Source organism: Grus americana, chromosome 2, assembly GCF_028858705.1.
Source record: "Grus americana isolate bGruAme1 chromosome 2, bGruAme1.mat, whole genome shotgun sequence".
In the NCBI taxonomy this organism is placed as follows: domain Eukaryota; kingdom Metazoa; phylum Chordata; class Aves; order Gruiformes; family Gruidae; genus Grus; species Grus americana.
Genome location: NC_072853.1, coordinates 152,662,888 through 152,681,506, shown reverse-complemented (window position 1 = coordinate 152,681,506; position 18,619 = coordinate 152,662,888). Strand labels below are relative to the sequence as shown.

Here is an 18,619-nt window from a genome sequence, read left to right as displayed (position 1 = left end):
ATATTATTCAAGTCTTCCAATGTTCATTAAGGATGTTTAAAGAAGGTGCATTAGAAACTAACTTAAAACAGTAGCAGGCTGGGCAGCTTCAGGGCTATGAAAAGTGGAGGAGCAGCAACTGAAAACCTGCTGAGAAATAACAACAGAGCAGGAAAACAAATGTATTCTTCCAGAGCCCTGTGAAGTGTGCTCTCAGCTACGGGCAGCACAGTGGTAAGCCCAGCTGTCGATTCAGCAAGCTGCAAGACTGTCACTCCAAAACAGGTCACAGTTCAGCAAACAAGTTGTTATTTGTTTTTACTGCAAATGAAGAGGTCTACTTGCTAAAAAGCGGCATTTCTGAGGCAATGTTTTCCTAGGAACATCTATATGCCTTTATGTATTACATAATACAGCATGTTGCTACCAGTAGACATCAGTAGACTTCTTTACTGGAGAAGATCTCAAACCTCACTTTATTACAGGAGGTGGTTTCACGTAAGGATGCTGGTTTGCCTTAGCTGGCAAGCAGACATGTTTCTGTCACTTTGTTAGCACACCAGACTTCCCCAAAGTTGAACGGTAGGGTATCGATATCTACCACTACTACCCCTAGCTCCTGTGCCAAGGCATTTTGAATGCATCTGCCAAAAAGCAGCCTCTATTCCTTGAGGTTTCCACCAAAGGCATACAATTTGGTAACAACAGACATAGGACTCACAACTGGCTGCTTCTCAAGGACAGTCCGTGCTTGTCCTTAGTGGGACGTGCACCATTACCAGACAGGAATTAGTTGCATTACATGCTCTCATCTCATACACTCAGGCATCAATTTAAATAACCCTTGGGCAGATGGCAGCCTTTATCCTTTTGACAAATGGGGAAAAGACCTCTCAAGGAAGCACAGAGTCTGCTTGTTCTTTTTGGCTAAGGAAATAGGTCCTCTCAAACCCCCAGATGCCCTATATGACTTCTTCATCTGCACTCTTCCCCCATGAATAACAAGAATCCAATTTAAATAGAAGATTAACATCATCTCAAAGACTGAATATTTTGTTCCAGAGCCCTCACACCTAAATGGAAACCCACATGTAACAGGCTTTCCATGAATATCCTGCTCGCAGAAATGGAGAAAAACATCAAAAATAAGGACACACTTCTAAAGGGTTTGGGACAGTAGAGATGACTAAAAAACCCACTTGTTCCTCCTCACATGATACTACGAGGATGACAACACAGACATCACAAGGCAAGGCAGGCCTCACTTCTCTCCAGATCCATTCCGTCCCCCAGCGGAAACAAAGCACCTTGCTTTCCTAATGACACGCAGAATCGTGTTCAGGATGGTATGGAAATCCCTCCTATTCTACCATGCTGCATAAGTGAACAGATTTGTCATGTTGGTGCAGTTGCTTACTGAATTTAGGATATTCTGAGTTTTGTAGATGGCTGCGATGTCTACCAGATAGTTCAGGAATCTGTGAGGTACAGAGGAATAACAATCAATAAAAAACCTCAAACAGCATCAGAGGTATTGATTAGATACCATCAATAGCATCCAAGGCAGTAATATCAACATGCTTGGGGCTGTGTGGTTTTCCAGAACACCCTTACAAATCAAAAGGAAATCTAAGGGCAAGCACATGCAAATGAACCTGAAAGAGTTTGAACACGCTTCCTCCAAAAAGGAGCTTGACACTCCTTGTTCTCATACACTACAGGCTGATCTGCTGAGGATTACATTTCAGTCCTTGCAAGTTACCCAAATTAAAGAGTTCCTGACTGTAACAGACAGTGTCCACTGAAGCACTCTGCAATAGTCACATAGGTTTTGCCCAATTGCATGAATTGCTCCAAGAAACCTAAACCACCTATTATTACAGCAGAGATAATCATAAGCCCTACTTAGGCTCAAAGACAATGATTTGGCTTTTTCAGTAGCGTTTTTTCCTTTCTCTAAAATAGTCTTGCTTGGAAGAGGAGGAGGGGGAAGAAAGGAGATGAAAATACACTGTAGCTCTGCACATCTTAAAATATTGAAGTTCTTGGACAGCTATATGAGACAGCATGACAGAGTACACTACCTCATCCAGGAGGGAGAGCAGCACTGTACTGATGCCTTTAACTTCTCGTAAGAACTACTGAATTCTACGATAAGGAAAAAACATGAGGCTTTTTAACATTTGTCTCTAAAGCAAATCTAAGAGACTCTTCTTTCTATTCACAGAAAAGAAATCCCGCAAAACTAGAGTCACCAGGATTCACATAGGGCCCACAACACATGGAAAAGATGGCAACAAACAATCTCTCAGATAACAAAAACACATGCTACTAGAGAAACACACTTCTGTTCTACCTATGGAAAACAGCAGACAAGTAAAAAACTGAGGTAAGTACATAGTTCTGGGCTAAACTAGGGAGCAACAGCAAACCACTGACAATCTTTGAGTTTTCACACGTTAACAGCACTGTGTTTGTCAAAGCGTAAGGCAGGAGTTGGCCATCAGGATTGAAGAAAGCAGAACTGGGGGGAAATACAAGAAGGCATCTTCCAGGCACCTCATTTTGTGTCAAGTGTTGCACCTTCGTTTGTACGATGCCTTCTGTATTTTCATAGCTTACACATTATATACGCTTTACAGGGGAGACATTAAGATTCCTCCTCCCTACAATCAGCAAACAAAAGACAGTTTGTCCACAGGAAGTTTTAAAATACATTGTACTTTGCATTAAATATTCTGGTTACCTTTTAAACCTGAAAATATGAATGTCCAAGTTTGAGATGTCTCCCCTACACAAGCTCAGGCACTTCACAGCTCTGTGGCTGGTGACCATAATTATCACGTCCTAAACTTGGGATTCCAACTCTGCTACACCAGTACTTGCCAACAAGAAATGACAAAGCAATCTTAAGTATCGACCCAAAAGCTATTAAAATTGAAAGATAATCCTGTTTATTAGTACCAGGACTATATTTTACTAGTTTATTTTTAAATACAGAACCTCAACCACACTAGTTACCTAAATGTTTATTTTCAAACTAGCAGGTACAAGAGCCAGTTAAAGTTCTCAAAATTTCCTGGTTGCAGTGAATTTATCCAAAAGGGACATTTGGAAATGATCTATAGCTTGGTCAGACAGACTGACATATCATATCACTTGCCACTGATTAACAGCAATTGTGCAACTTTAGGAAGCAAGAACAGTAAGTTCCCCCTCCCCCATGGTATACCCCATCACAAGACTTCTTTTATGAATGTTTGGAATAATTTAGCACAGATTCTTTTGTACCTGCAACTTTGCTCGCACATGGTACTTGAGCCAGCTACTCCACTGTTGTAGCCTAACACCACAGAAAAGAGCAAGTAAGACTATCTGCCAAGAGAATATTTTTTTCTCTACTACCTAAATATCTTTAAGATAACAAAAACTGTATTTCCCACGTTTCCTTCTGGTTAAGCAAAATTGAGCTTTCACCTGTTTTACCACTCTGTCTTTGGTATTCTGCAACTGCAAATCTGTCCTAAAAACTAGCCATGGTACAACACTGCAGCCACGTCAAACCAGGTCAGTCCAAGGCAACAATATCTTCCTCAGTACAATGTGTGCTTATTAAAACAACAAAAAAACCCCCCACACATAAAAGACTAGTTCTAGATTTTTTTTTATTCATATTCATAAATGCAGCTTCCCTAAGCTGCACTAATGTGCAACATACTGCTTTTAGTAGTGCCAATTAAGTCACAGATGTTGAAAGATTTATAAAATATGTAGCTACCTCCTTCCCCCATAAGAGAATTCACTTTCTAATTTTAACTCAAATGTCTTTGCATCACCTATGAGTGACTACCTCCTTTTCCACCTGTGACTGCAGAAACTAGTGGCTTCCTACTGTAAACCACAGCATCACATGGGGCAAAGAAAGAGGAGAGGAGAAAAACCCCACAGATCCCCTCCTAATAAAGTAGCCCGGAAGGTATTTTAGTTGTCACCATCTACAGACTACCCACTGTTTGAGATAGTTAACTAAGCTTTTGTTTATCACCAGCTTTCTTCATAAGCAGCTACAGTCTTTAGCGTCATAAAAAGCTCATATGATCATAGAAACAATTCTGAACTGCAAAATAAAAATGCATGTAAAGTGAATTAATACTGCTGTCAAGGGAGCAGCATCTGTGGAGCTCTGTGGTATAAGTGGTCTCAAAATCACTCTCAGTTGTTTCCTTTTTCTTTGGGGGGTGAAGAGGCATGGACTTTATTGGGGAAGAGGAAGGAGAGAAAGAAGTACACATGAAGAACACATTTTGAGGAAGGGTTTTCCCTTAAGGAAAATCAATTCAAGAGACTGGGGAAGAGTTGGTGTGTAAAGTGCAGCTAAAAGGAGATCTTCAAGGCACATGGTCCATATAACAGATGAATATATGTCCAGAACAGCCACAATGAGACCTGGCAGCAGCTGACAGAATGAGAAAAATAACACAAAGGTTACTCAAACAGTATGTCCATTTTATTTATTACAAGTTGTAATTTGTACATTTTGTTGCTAAAGCATACATTTCCAGAGTCCACTTAGGTTGTATCCACAGTAACATAGTGAACAGACACCAGCAAGAGACAGACTAAAACAAATACTAGTCAAGAGGTTTCTTTAAAATTAAGCATTTTAGGACAAGGTTTGCATGCTTTAACAATTGCTCCATATTCTACACTGAATTGTTTTTATGCTGATTTCCCAGTTAGTTTGGAAGCCCACATTTATCCGAAGTTGTCTTCATATCCCAAGCAGATGCAATCCAGGAAGATCCTCCATTCAGCATGGATGAACATAGTGCATCTTTTTTTGGGGAGAGGGAGAGCACCTTTAAGAGCCTGCATGCCATAAAACGATCAATCAATCTTCTTGAAAGCTGTAACTAGAAGTTTGGAGGGCAAGAGCAGCCACTGCTGCTTACAGACACAGTAAACTGTAGACAGTTGAGAGGGTTTTTTTTTAATCACCAGATTCTTATAGCGGGTAAGTACAACTGTCAAAAAACTTGATAGGAATCCTAGTTATTTTTCCTGCTACTGTGCTTCTGCACACAGACTTGTGCCTCTACTTGATCCAACTCACTGCAGTGTTATATTTTATATCCTCCTCCAACATCTGGATTTCCTCTCAGTCAGCCATGCTTCTGGCCCAATTTCGTTCAAATCTGTATTAGCACATTTTCCAAAAGACTAATAAACCCAACACACTTCTGCAGGGCAGATTATGAAATCCTGTACACTAATCAAAACAATAGAAAAACACTTAAGAAAAAAAATACACCTGCATGGTGAAAATGAAACTGAGCCATCATGTTATTACTCCCTTCCTTCCCCCCCCACATATATAGCAATCTGGAATAGCAAGTAGTAATTCATCCTTTTAGCTCATTGGTATTATCCTGCTAGAAGGATCTTCAGCACTACTCTGTAAAGCACCTAGGAATACTTTTGACAGTTAAAAAAAATTAAGTTTATTTTACACCCATTAACATGATCATAAACCACAAGCTACTCTCTTCATCTCCCCAATACAGATATCCTCCATGGCAGGCTTGTCATTTTTTGCTTTATAATGGAGTCATTTTATTGTATGCAAGAAGCCTCAGGCATTTTGTGCAGCCCATTACTCTTTGCTGCCCACATTCAGATGGCTAATCTGCTATCAGCCAGAAGCTTGACAGACAAAAGGAAAAGGCAGGAACACAGCACACATGGTTGCGCGTGCGCACACACACTTCAGCCACAGAATGTTTAGACAGTGGACCCAAGAACCAACGAGACACTCATCTGATTGCACTCCTACTTAGTGCTTCTGTGGTTGAAGGAAGACATATGAGTTCTTTAAAGGTAGATAGGCTGGTGAGACATTTTTAAAAAAAAAAAAAGGTTAGTAGGATGCCTATTAAGATACATTAAGGCACAAACCTGGAAGGCTTTATTCAGTAAGTGAGCATCTTTAAACTTGAAAAGTCAAACATCTTTCTATTCTGAGGATTTGCTACACAAGACCTTCAAAATCCTTAAAAAATATTGGAAAAAGTTAGAAGATGAAATAAGGGCTAAATGTAAGCAATTGTAAACTATTAGAACAAGACATTTGGCAAGTTTTCAATTTCAGCACTTGTTTTCTTACCTGCTCAGAAAAGAACTTGATTATTTTTTAAGAGTTGTATGTTCTTTCCTATATCCCAAACTACTGTGACACCATACACATGCAAAAACAAATGTAGTGAAATGATTTGCATATCATGCTGCATAACAAGGAGCTTTTTAATTTTTTTTTTTAAGAGGTTGGGGTAATTAAATGGAGAAGGCTCACCACTTCATATCAAAATAAAGAAAATGCTCATATTTGCTGGAGTTCTTAAGTACCTTACTTATTTTGTTTCTGAAGGAAAGCATCTCAGCAAATTCAGAGGCAGTACCGACAAAAATATTTTTTGAGCACCAGATCTACAGGCAAAAGTTTGCATCAAATACCTTGTAAGAATTTTGTCAGGATCATAAGCCTCTGTTGTGTGTCATGATTTTTATTCAGCTAAGTCTATTTGTATTCTTTGCAGCTAGAAAGCTAAAATTGTCCCTCTTGTGCAAGCTGGCTTAGCTCACAGAAACAGAAAGTCTGCCACTAGTTTTATTCACTCACATGCTGAGGTAGAAACCTGGCTCATCCTTTTAAGAAGTCCCTCTCCATCGTGTAACTACCACATCAGCTCTGCAGGCTGATCCCTGAAGGCATGATTAATCACGTGGTGAAATACAGAGAATCACGGCATGTTATACTGCATTATGTGTCACTGGAACTATTTCCCTTTTCCTAGGCTGCAACTACCAATTCAATTTTGCTTCTCATTTCTGTTTATTATTCCACTTTTGTGCAGAAAGAGTCTCCCAGCATTTTGATTGCAATACAGAACTGATTCTGTTTTACTCCCACTATTTGTTGTGAGACGTATTTAGGGTTTCAGGAATACAGTATGTCAGTCAATTTAAAATCTGGAAAAAGCTCAAGGTAAGCCTTACCATGAAGAGCAGAAGTTGTCAGAATAGTCTTTTCCACAGAATTTGTCTCTGCGGTTTTAGTATCATTACAACACTTATGAACAACAGAAATTTACCTTGCGTTACTACAGGGAGCATTCAAGCCAGCCTAATAGATTAGATTACTGGATATAATAACTATACATATGCATGTCTACAAAACAAATTCCTGCTGTAAATGCAAATTCACTCTCAGGACTCAGTAGCCAGAATGTATCAAAACAGGTTATTATAACAAGTTGTCCAACAATCTACTCCTATCTAAAGTTTAAAGTTGGGAAGAACAGTGTTTTCTTGTTGCCTTTGAGTCACAGATACTCTGAAATCCCTGGTGAGTCTTGTCCTGCAGGATAAGTACTTTTCTCCTCGTGTGGCCATCTGCGGCACCTCCTCAACTGCAGCACTGTCCCTAGCAGTACTCTACAACCTTATCTTTCTCTCCCACATGTACAAGGTAAAAGGGGAAAAAAATACTACATTTGCATATGTAATTATGGTGTAGCTCAGCAGCGAGCAAAAAAATTACTGGAAGTTGAGAACAGATATGCTCGATGACCACACCTTAGTTTTTCAAATGAAAACGCTTTGCAAGGAAGGGGAAGGGACAGCAGCAGGGAAGGAAGCCAGTCATTACAGCTCCAAATCTGCTTCAAAGTCTTTATTCACCACCTCATGCTCTTTGTGGGGCCAACTGTACCTAGGTCCTTCCTGTGAACAATAACATAAGAATGAATCCCATAGTATGTGACTAGTTCCATTTTGTTTGAATTTACCGAATAGTTGTACCAGGAACACTTTGGGGAGTTGTGTGTAAGGGGGAGAAAAGGCTATGGAAAGACATAAACAAAACAGGATGGAAGACTAAACAGGTTACAAATTCTGAATAGTACCTCCTTTTCCAGTCTAGAACTTCACATGGCTTGCAGTAAATAGCATACATGAACTTAAGAGAAATAATAAAATGGACTAAAAGGTGGGAAGAAGGAAAATCTGATACATACTTGAAAGGACACAAGGCAGAAATTCCTCAAGGCATTGAGAAAAACTGTTTAAAAACAAGTGTGTTTAGGAAAAACAGACAACTCATCTCCCTTATGTTTTTGGGCACTAAGAAAAATGTTATATTAGACTGGGGGAGGAGGAAAGTGTAAGGGAAAAAAACCCACAAAACCCCCAATCTGTTTTTTAGGTCAAATCTACCAGTTTAGCAAAAAGCAACCTAATCCCTGTAATTAAGGTCCAATTTTTCTGTTCTTTAGTTTGCACTTTTTCAGATGGAATAGATTTCCCCAGGCCTTTTTCAGTCATGCCACATTTGTGATGTTTTATAATTTCATTTTGCCTTCTCCCATATAGACTCTGTGGACAGATGTCTCTACAAAATGGAACAGAAAACTGCCCTCAGTGTCTGTCAGACAGAATTTGAAAAGGGATGTTTGCTGAGATAATGAAACATTTCATATCACAATAACTAAAGCTGCTCCCTAGCGTCACTGGCGCAAGTAGCATTTGATCCTAACGAGGACAGGCACACTAGTTCATAGGTAAAAATACTCTCTACCACATCAGACTATTTTATATCCCGTTTATTTCAAGCGTCATCCATGAAAGTCACTCTCAGGATCACGGTGTAAGGCCAGGTTTATAATCCATTCATCTCCAGCACTCTTGCCAGCTCCTCCAATGTTCCTGATCCAATGCTTGGCTTATGAGAAGCTAAAAAACAGAAGATCTTGCAGAAAGACAGAGGATATCTGCATCAAATGCAAAAACATACTTAAAAGAAGTACATAAGAGATAGTTAAGGAAGAGTTGTTTCTTTTCCTTCTGATCACTCCAATATCATGAGGTTCTTAGCATTTAGAGAAGTAATTTTACATGTCCTTCACTCAAGAAGGACTGCTACTTGTACTTACAGATTCTAATTGGATAGGATGGAACGTCATCTCAGCACAGGACAGAATTTATCTTTTTTACTCTCTCCTCAGTCATAATTGAGCCCCCTAACACATCCGGAAGAATACATTCATCATTAGACATGTTCATTTGCTTTACATAGTTCTCCAAAAATAGAATGGATGGAACACACTGAAGGCAGAGCAACGAGGGAGATGCTACCAAACAGAAAGCAAACATTTGTAAGGGAAGCAACAAAAGGATGCCAGTTTTCAGGTTTTAACCTTTCGGTGACAGCAGTTGTTAACCAAACTGCTTTGCAGCAACAAGGGTAAAGTCCTCACATCGAGAAGATTGTGACAGCTGGGAATGACAGCTGAAAAGGAGAGAACTGAAACAGGCTGCTTTCAAACAGTACTGACTTCTCGAAGATGAGAAAGCATATTTTTAGTTAACTTCTGTTGCTCTGAAAAAGCATGTTAAAAGATACAGTTACATTACACTACTGGCATCAGAAACAAGCACAGAGCAAGGCAAAGCAGAAAAGCCTCCTTTCTTCCCTTTTTTGGGGTTCCTTTGGAGACAAATGTGCAAGTCTAAAGAACCCTGGTTAATACATTCAGCAGTAACCAACTGAAACATTTGAATCACTGCCTGGCTGCACCACATGTAAAGATACAAACTTAGCAAGTTTCTTCTTTCTGCTCTACCACCACCTATCCTCCTAACACATGAATGTAAGCTGTCGGGTACTCACACAAGTAATCAGACGTACAGGCCCAGATACAGGAAGAGAAGACTGTACGCACATTTTTACTGCCTGAAAGGTGCTTACATACTGTGATGATGGGGTAGTATTTTTCTCAGGAGTACTGAAATAGATTTATAAAGTTATGCTGCATTTAACCGTAGTCAGTATTTTATCCATCAAGTCTCACTCTTCTTGACTGGGCTTCCCATTTTCCTCAACTATCACACAGGAATACTGTTTCCTCTATGCAAGAAAGGGACAAATAAATTATTAAATAAACAAACTACAGCTCAATACAAGAGGAAAACTGAAAATAAACCTAGCCCTTCTTTAAAAGGGGAGGACAAGCAAAAATTATAAATCTGCAACTGTGAACAGTTTTTAAAAATATCAAACTTCTATTACTCTTCCCAATAACTTAAAAATAAGACACTAGGAATTAGACAGCCAGAAAACCAGACCAAGACAGAGAAATACCCATGTACTTGACAATTAGCTCAAGAAATTGACTCAATCAGAATATCAGAAGCAATGGCTTAGTGAGAGGTTTAAAAAACTTGCCAAGGTAACATGGAAGCAGAAGGCATTACATAAAACTACACACACAAACTCCCCTATAGAATCCCCCAATAATTCCAGTGTTTCAAGGCATCACCTAATCAACTGAGGTGAAAGCTATTTCCCACTGTGATCTTCTCACACAGCCAACCAGGCACCAGATTCATTGCTCCCTGGAAGGCCACCAAGGTACCAGATAAACCTTCAGTGAGAAGCAGACTACTCCCTTCCCTAGTCCATCCTCCCTCCTTCCCACATACGCTCTTTGCCTCACCCATGCACCCCTGCCCACTCATCCCTCTGTTCTCCGTGGTGTGCTTTGTTTTTTGTTTGATTTTTTTTTTTAGTTATTAAAAATTTCAAACAGCATTTCCCTCAACAAATAAGAGTCCCTAACATAACTGATGTATTGTGCTGCCTTGTGACCTGAGCTAACCACACATCTTCACTAATGAAGATACCAGACCGCTCTCCACATCTGCCTTGCCTCTTACTGCCCGGGCCCCCCCGGCAGGAGCAGCACCCACCTGCGCCCACAGCCACTTCCCACACAGCTCCGCAGCAGCAGCAGCCCCCTGCAACAAGCGATAGTGGTGGTAAAACCTAGACTTGGCATGTGTTTGTCCCAGTCAAGTAGACGTTCCAGGCCTGACATTTATTTCCACATTTCTGGGGAATTTTTGTTTTAAGGAGGACTTATGCATTTTTATTTACTTAATAATCACTCTCAAATATTAGAAATACCAGCCACATGCTGAGATTCTTCTTTAGTCATTATTGTCCCAACAAAACCAAGATCCAATTAAATCATGTCTGCCCAGATGTTAGCCTCCAAGAAAACAGTCTTCTAAACAGCCCACACATCAGAGTAGGGATGTTCATGTTCACAGTGTAGGTGTTAAGCCAATTCCCTCCTGTTGTGTTTTACTTTTGTCTACCTACACATCACTGAACTTCAGATTTGGGAATATAAAAAACACCAGAAGACAAAATTCTACTTCTCTGGCATATCGTTACATCAATATTGACTATGCAGACAGGAAACATCACCAGTGAAGATACTATCTTAATACCATCTAAAAATGACTAAAGAGAAAATTTAAGTTTTGCATATTGCCACTTGTTTGCTGAAAGTACAAGTATTTCAAAACAATCAATATGGAAGAGTTTAAATACTTAAACCAAAAGGAACAGTGACTGCTAAATGAGACATCTGTTCTTTCTCTTTAAGGCTCTAGATCAAACCAAATGCAAGACTAGTCCCAAAGATTAAAAATGGATTGAGACTCAGTCTTGCTCTGGACTTCCTGTGTGACCTTGGGTAAGTCACTTGAGAATTTAGTTCTCAAAAATAACAGGCCTATTATAGCTGCCAGAATGAAGCACGAAAGTTGGAGACCACAGATGCAAGCCAGGTCCTGCTTCCTTGCCCATAATGGAGTAGATCCTACCTGGTGAGACCTTTTGAAAAATGTAGGTATGATCAGAATGTCAGGAATATTGATATTAAGCACTTGAAAGTTTATCTGGAACCATACTTTGAAAATTGGTATGAAAGCCTACATAAAACCAGAATTATTTCCGTTTTTCAAGCTCTTGTTTTGTGTATTTGTGTGAAACCTATCACAAGTAGAATCTTTATGATCTCCAGACATGCAGTATGTACTGTTAAATATTGGATTTACAGTCAACGAAGCACACTGTATTGTAATCAGCTTGCAATATCAATTAGTTAGAGTTCTTGAAATGACTACAAACAGCTAATGAGTTGAAAGCAATGAGCTTATATTTTTGGTAAATAATAATGACTTAATTTAGAAGTAGGGATTCTTAAGATCCATTTGGCTAGATACTGTAGTTCCAACAGTTTCCCTGCAAGAGAGAGCAGTTGCTCAAAAATCAGTTAAAAAACAAACGAGCAGAAAAAACACCACCACCCAAGCTTCACAGAAGTTGATTTTATTTCTTTAACATGCTAATAGAGTCCCATGCATGTTAAAAATGTCTGCCATCCCTCGCTGGCATTTTAAACCCTATTAAAACAGATGTTTCCAAATGAAGAAAGGCATTACACTGATATTTTTACTTTAGTTTACTCCAGCCTCTCCCCCGACCGTAAAACTTCTGTAAGAAGAAATGACAGGTTAATACCACCACCTGAGTCCCAGTGGGGAAGGCAGCAGAGGATGGCCATGGAAGCCCTTCCCTCTGCACTGCCCACAGAGGAGCTCGCTTCAAGAGCAAGGCCCTAACTGAAGTCAGTAACACCGCTATTAACGGGTCCTGTAACAAAGCCCAAAGTTGACAGAGAGACTCAATGGGGAGGGGTATCTGACATGACAGAAAACGTTCAACAGAAAATTTGGGCTCAGTTCACAGAAGTCAAATCCTCAGACTTTTAACTAAAAAAAAAATTAATCTGAGTGACTTCTATGATAGGGAAGCCCATGTCAGAGGGAAAGTTTCATCTACTTGCTGCTTTTCATCAACTGGTTCATCAGCATGTTTACCAGAGTCCTACAAGGAAGGAAAACTCAGGCAACTAATCACCTTAGAAAACTCTGCCTCAAGTAGCTAACTACCTTAAAACACCCTGCTTTACAACTGTTAAATTAACAAGCACTGATTACTGAGAGAAAAATGAAGAGATAATGACATTTTTAAGTGTATTCCCATTATATTTCAGTAGTTAACGTGCAAACAGAAGTATTACTTATTTACATGAGAGATTTCCCTGGACTCAAACAGTTAATTCAGTTGTCCGTGTAGACCTGTTCACTGTGCCTGGAATTTTAACTCGGGCAACATTCCTCAATTCCCAAATTGCAAATTTAAATTAATGCTGGAGTGAAAACATGATACCTAGCAAAAAAGAAAGGGAGGGGGGCAAGAGAAGAAAGGCACGACAAGGAATGTTGTCTCCCAAGCGTCACTAACACCTGACATCCTGCCAGTAGTTAACACCTTGGAGCTAACAGAAATACGCCATGCTTTTGCCTTATTCAAAACGCACTTACGATCTTCTTACAGTCCTTAGCTTTGTAACAAAACTTTATATGAAGTTATTATCTAATAAAAAGAGAGGAAATCCAACTGTAAAGCAACTGAAATAGCACTCTAACAAGTCAATCTATGTAACCTTTTAGTAATGAACTCAGTTACCAGGGGCTTTAAAAAGAAAAAAGCCTGCCTCATACCCTCTCCTCATATATACCTAACAGCGCATAGAATTTACTCAGTTTCATACCTTCTTCTTTTTACTATTTAATATGCATCTGAAGAACGGAAGGCATACTTACATTATTTTCAGAACATCAATATAAAAGGTTGATATCTTTTTAACCCTCTAGTAAGGGAAGTTTTAAATATTTTGCTTGTTTTATTTGTCTCACAGCATTGCTGAAGAGCAAGATGAGTTACTTTTAGTTTTGCTGTTTAATAAGAATTAAGACAATCCTATAATATATATGAGAGATGCTAAGAAAGCAACTAATGCTGATCCTGCAAGCCAACTTAAAATAAGAAAACCTTTGCTAGTACTGAATCTATTTAAAGTCCACACAGGATTCGCATAGTGTGGCAATGCAGATGGCTGGCAAAACCACATCCCTCTTTTCTCCTCCCCATTTCTCTATCAAAAGAGGGGGAGAAGGGGAAAAGGTAGATAGGAAAAGAGATACTCCCAACCAGTGCTATGTTCCTGCTTTATCAGAATGCTGCTATCGTCCCAACACTTTGCTAACTACTTTGCTGTAGCGGACATTTTCATGTACTGACTGGAAGTAAGGACAATGACAGAGGATAGTTTTCTTCAGGTATGAAGTGCCAGATTTTCTTGTAAGTGGAAGCTTTAATGGCAATGCCAATCAGCTCTTTTGCTGATCTCCTGTAGGGACCAATAAACAAGGTAGAAAAGGAACCAGCTCTAGAATTAAGAAGATAAGACTGTCTTTCCAGCTACAGTTAATGCATGAGGATGGCAGCCATAAGTTCTGGCTCCCAGACAGAGTCAAAAAAAAAAAAAAAAAAAAAAAGAGAGAGAAACAAAAGTTTACAGTACAATAATAGCTATGTTAAGTTTATCAACAGATAAGCAGAAGGAAACTTTACAGTACAGTAACTAAATGCCATAACTCAGTATTATTAACTGGTATACCGATGACAATTGCAATCTTTCCCTAATAAACTCCCAATCTGGGGAAAAAAGGCAACTGGAAAAGCATAAAATTGATTTAGTGTATACTATGAACAAGCCAGTAGCTGAAGCATCTCCTGTACGCTCTCTCATTAACAGAAGATACTCACCTATAAGAGCAAAGTGCATTTAGAGATTTAAGAGAAAAATAAGTCTCACATCTATTTATTGTAAAGGTTAAAGGGTTAACATTTTTCTAGCCATTTTCTTTAGTAAACATTTGCAAGTCAAACATAAACCCACTACTGAGAAATCTCTATTATCCAGAATCTATTATCTAACCGATCCTGATGCTTCAATGCACAATGACTTAAGTTGGTTTTAATTCCTCAAAAAAAAGAACCAAAACCAGCCTCAAACAAGGCATACTACAATTCTACCTTGCAGAACTAGTTGATAAAGACTCAGAGGCTTATTATAAAAAGATGGGTTGCAGTGATGAGGTCAAAAAGTGATGAAGATGAAAGATACCTGGAATGATACCACGTCTTATACACCTTTTGTTTTCTGCGAATGATACATGCTGCAGACAAAATGTTTTGTGCTAAACAGCCTCAAATCTGGTTTTCTAATATTAAACACAAAGGAAAAACACTGACAGCAAGCTTGGTAAATAAATCCCTCCCTTGAGAATGAAAGCAGCAGACAGGAGGGGGCTGACATGCATGCAGGAGAAAACTAAACACCATCTTTTTTTCTACCTGCACAAGTTGCCATTTGCTGCAGCGATCAAGAATCTCTTTTCCCCCGTTGATTTCAAAAGCTAGGTTTTCAGAAGATTTCTCTCTCAAGTCATCTGTTGATATGCTCTAAGACTATGATATTCACATCACTGGATCTTTAAGAGAAAAATCCATTTTCTTTCCTGTTCAGGTAAACATGTTTACAGCTCCTGCACAGACGCTGGGTGGTTCAGACTCACATGTCACACACATGTCGTCAGCAACAAGAAAAGCCCCTTTCTCTGATCATCAACATTTTTAATAAGGTAGAAAGAAAAGCACTTTCCAAACTTACCTTTAGCACAGCCAAATCATGAACTAAATATAAATATTTACACTAGGACAAGGAATTAATAACGTGAGCGTGCAAACAAAAATACTTGCTAGAAAACGCACACAGCAAAAATAAGAAAACCCTCCTAAGTTCAAAGCAATCAAATCAACTCGTTAGCCCCCGGGAAGGCCGTTATTTATCACCACGTTACGCCCGAAACAGTCAGGATTAGAGAGGAGAAAAACCGATCGTGACTCTGATCTATTTAAGAGACCGTTCACTGCGTAAGAAAACACCTCGGATCGCAGGCGAAAGCCTTCCTATCTGTGACCCTGCACAGGAAATGCCACATAAAACCTAAAATTGCCAAGGAAGGTTACAAAATCTCCTGCTTTACATCCTATTGCGAAGAGTCGCTACGAGAACCGAACTACTTCTGCATTTTCCAGAAATTAAGTAGAGTGGGTGTTACGAGCGTTTATTCCCCCCCGCCGTGTACCTTCCAAATGCATCTTAAAGTAACACACGTACCAAAGGAGAAAAAAAAAAAAAACAACCCCACAGCAGCCCTTAAGTCTGAAATGTAAATGTAATTCCTTATATAGACTGCAGCAGTTGGTCACACACGCACGGAGAGCGGAGCGGGGGCCCCCAGCCAAACCGTTACCACCCATTATTATACAAACAGGTACCTCCGAAGCCAGAGGGAAGGGAAGAAACTTCGCCGCCCGCCCCCGCCGCCCGGGAACAGCCCTCCCTTCCCCACCGCCCCGGCGGGACCCGGGGCGGGGAGGCAGCGCGGCCGCGGGGCGCCGCCGGGGACCAACTCTCGGCGGGGAGGAGGCGGCGAAAGCGGCGAGCGGGCGGCGGGGGCGCCGGCCCCCTCCCGCTGGCCCGGGGCGGCCGCGCCGCGCTGCCCCCGCGCGAATCGCTGCCCGCTGCGGCGACGGTGCCTCCCCCACCACCGGCAGCCGCGCTCCCCGGGTGTGCCCCCCCCCTACACACCCCCTCCCGCCCCCCGGTGACGGCTGGCGTCCCCCTCCGCCGCCCCCCGAAAGGCGAACGCCAGCCCGCCCCGCGGCGCCGGCCGAGAGCGAGGAGCCGGCCCGGTGCCGGGCGAGCGAGGGGAACTCCGGCGGGCGGCGGAGAGGCGCTCCCGGGCGGGTAGCGGGGGGGGTGGGATCCCGCCCGCGGGGCTGGGGGGGGGGAAGGCGGGCGGGGAGGCCCCGCTCCGTCGGGGCGCGCAGGTAACAAGTTTCGGAGTTGGGGCTGCCGAGGCCGGCCGGGCGGCAGCGGTTTCCCCACCGCTCCCCGCGGGGCTCAGCGTCCCCGCCCGGGCCGGAGGGCGGTGGCGCGGCGGGGGGGGGGGGGGGGGCCCGAGCCCGCTCCCCGCAGCGGCAGCGGGGCGGTCGCGGGGCCGGCGACGGGGCGTGTGGGGGAAGGCAGCGTGTAACGGTCCCGGACAGGCGGCGGAGTGCGGAGGCACCGCTAGGCGGAGGAGGGAGGCAGGCGGCGAGGCGAGGGAGGCTCCAGGTAGTGGATATAACGGTGCGGAGGGAGCCGGGCTCCCGGCGAGGAGCAGCGGGGGAATTACTTTCGCGCCCGCCCGACCTCCCCCCTCCGCGCTCGGGACGGCTCTGCCCGGCCCCCGCCCCGGCCCCGCCGCCGCCCCAGCGCGGCCGGGCCGCTGCCCCGCGGACTGACTGACCGTTATTGCGCCTCGGGTTCGCCTGCTTCCTGCGCTTACACCTGGGGCCATCCGCCATGATCCTCTCGCTTGTGTCTAAATGCTCCAGTCACCTCCTCCCCCGCCCTCCCCCCTCCCTCCCCTCCCCTCCCCCCCGGACCTGGTTTACGACACTGGGTGGTTTTACTTTTACATCACCTTCCTACACCTAGTGCTCGGCCGGAACCTTGTTGCCAGGGGAGACGGGTGCTTTACGGCAGGACGTTTGAACCGCGGCGGGGGAAAAGTTGCGGCCGCAGGTACCGGGAGCGGCGGCGGCGGCCGGGGGGTTCGCGGGGTGGCTGCGGCGCCGCCCGGGGACCCCCGACCCGCCGGGAGGTGCGCCCCCTCCCCCGGTCCTCCGCCTGCGGCAGCAAGGGGGGGATCCCCGCGGGGCGGGGCGGGCCGAGGGGGCGGGAGCCCGGTGGAGGGGGGGGCGTTAGGGGGCGGTGGGCGCCGGCCCCCGGGGCGGTGGAGGGGGATCCCCGCCGGCGGCGCGGCCCGGGGAGGGGGGGGCACTTTCGCCCGCCCCGCATCACCGCGTGGAGGGACCGGCCCGCCGCCGGGTGGGCCGCCCCGCTGCCAGGTGCCTCCCGCCCCGCCGCCCTGCGGCCTGCTCGGAGCAAGTCACCGGCAGCCGCCCCCAGGTACAGAGGGGCCGGGCGGGGCTGAGCCTGTGCCGGCCCGGCTTCCCCTCGCCCCCGCGCCGGGCACCTGCCTCCGGCGTTAGAGCGGCGACGGGGCTGTCACCGCCGCGGGGTCCTCGCTTCCCCCGCCTCTGCAGCCTCCCCCCCGCGGGCTCCCTTACCGTAACCCGGCCGGGGAAGGAGTCGGGCGGGGAGGACACCGCAGCGCTGTTAGCACGGGCTGATTCACACCGTGACGGTAATCTTGCGTTACAGGTCTGATCAAGAAACGAACAGCTGGACGAAAGTGATGCCGTTCCCACCATATGTGAAATCTGTCGTTCTTGGGCTTTCCTTAATCATACTTCCTGCTTTTACAAAGAGGAGAAGAGGTATAACATTTTATGCCCTAAAAAATAAAAAGAGAAGGGAGCTATTTTTTACAGATAATGAATAAAGAACTTAATTTAGACTTAATAAACATGTTTAATGTATTACCGATGAAAACATCATCAAACACTCGTACTATTGATTTACTCTTGCCTTTCAGTTTTCACTTCAGGCAATAAAATAATTTATTAAGCTTCCATTTGTTTCTAGGCTTTTTTATTTCAATTTTGTTTTTCTTATCCTGAGATGATTCTGTAGAATTTATAGTTCTGTGCTTCTGAGGAACGCTTTTATCCAAACAAATTAGATTTCAATGAAAGCATTTCTGTTAATGGGATACTTTTAATAAGTAATTGATACATGACTGAATTTGAGGCCTTTACATATCCTACATTGTCTCCATATGCTATATGTTCACACGCTGTAATACA

At 43.2% G+C, this 18,619-nt stretch overlaps 1 protein-coding gene and 1 long non-coding RNA gene across 6 annotated transcripts in view; one reads left to right on the top strand and one right to left on the bottom strand.

The window, feature by feature from the left end:
- Positions 1-17,269, bottom strand: part of ZEB1 (zinc finger E-box binding homeobox 1) — a 122,263-nt gene extending 104,994 nt beyond the window's left edge. The window contains exon 1 of one of the 3 annotated variants that reach the window (XM_054814338.1): positions 17,155-17,269. In XM_054814338.1, the coding sequence (XP_054670313.1) occupies positions 17,155-17,212 (58 nt within the window). In that variant the 5' untranslated portion in view covers positions 17,213-17,269. Of the gene's footprint in view, positions 1-15,151; positions 15,359-16,138; positions 16,385-17,154 lie in introns of those variants that run through there. The other 2 variants (XM_054814340.1, XM_054814339.1) reach the window with 2 other exon arrangements.
- Positions 15,416-18,385, top strand: LOC129202153 (uncharacterized). Of its 3 annotated transcripts, none has more exons than XR_008575635.1 (3): positions 15,416-16,134; positions 17,346-17,432; positions 18,075-18,385. It is a non-coding gene; the product is annotated as an uncharacterized LOC129202153 (long non-coding RNA). The 3 variants fall into 3 exon arrangements; XR_008575634.1 differs by lacking the exon at positions 15,416-16,134 and adding an exon at positions 16,568-16,979; XR_008575633.1 differs by lacking the exon at positions 15,416-16,134 and having other exon boundaries at positions 17,267-17,432.
- The last annotated feature ends 234 nt before the right edge of the window (positions 18,386-18,619 follow it).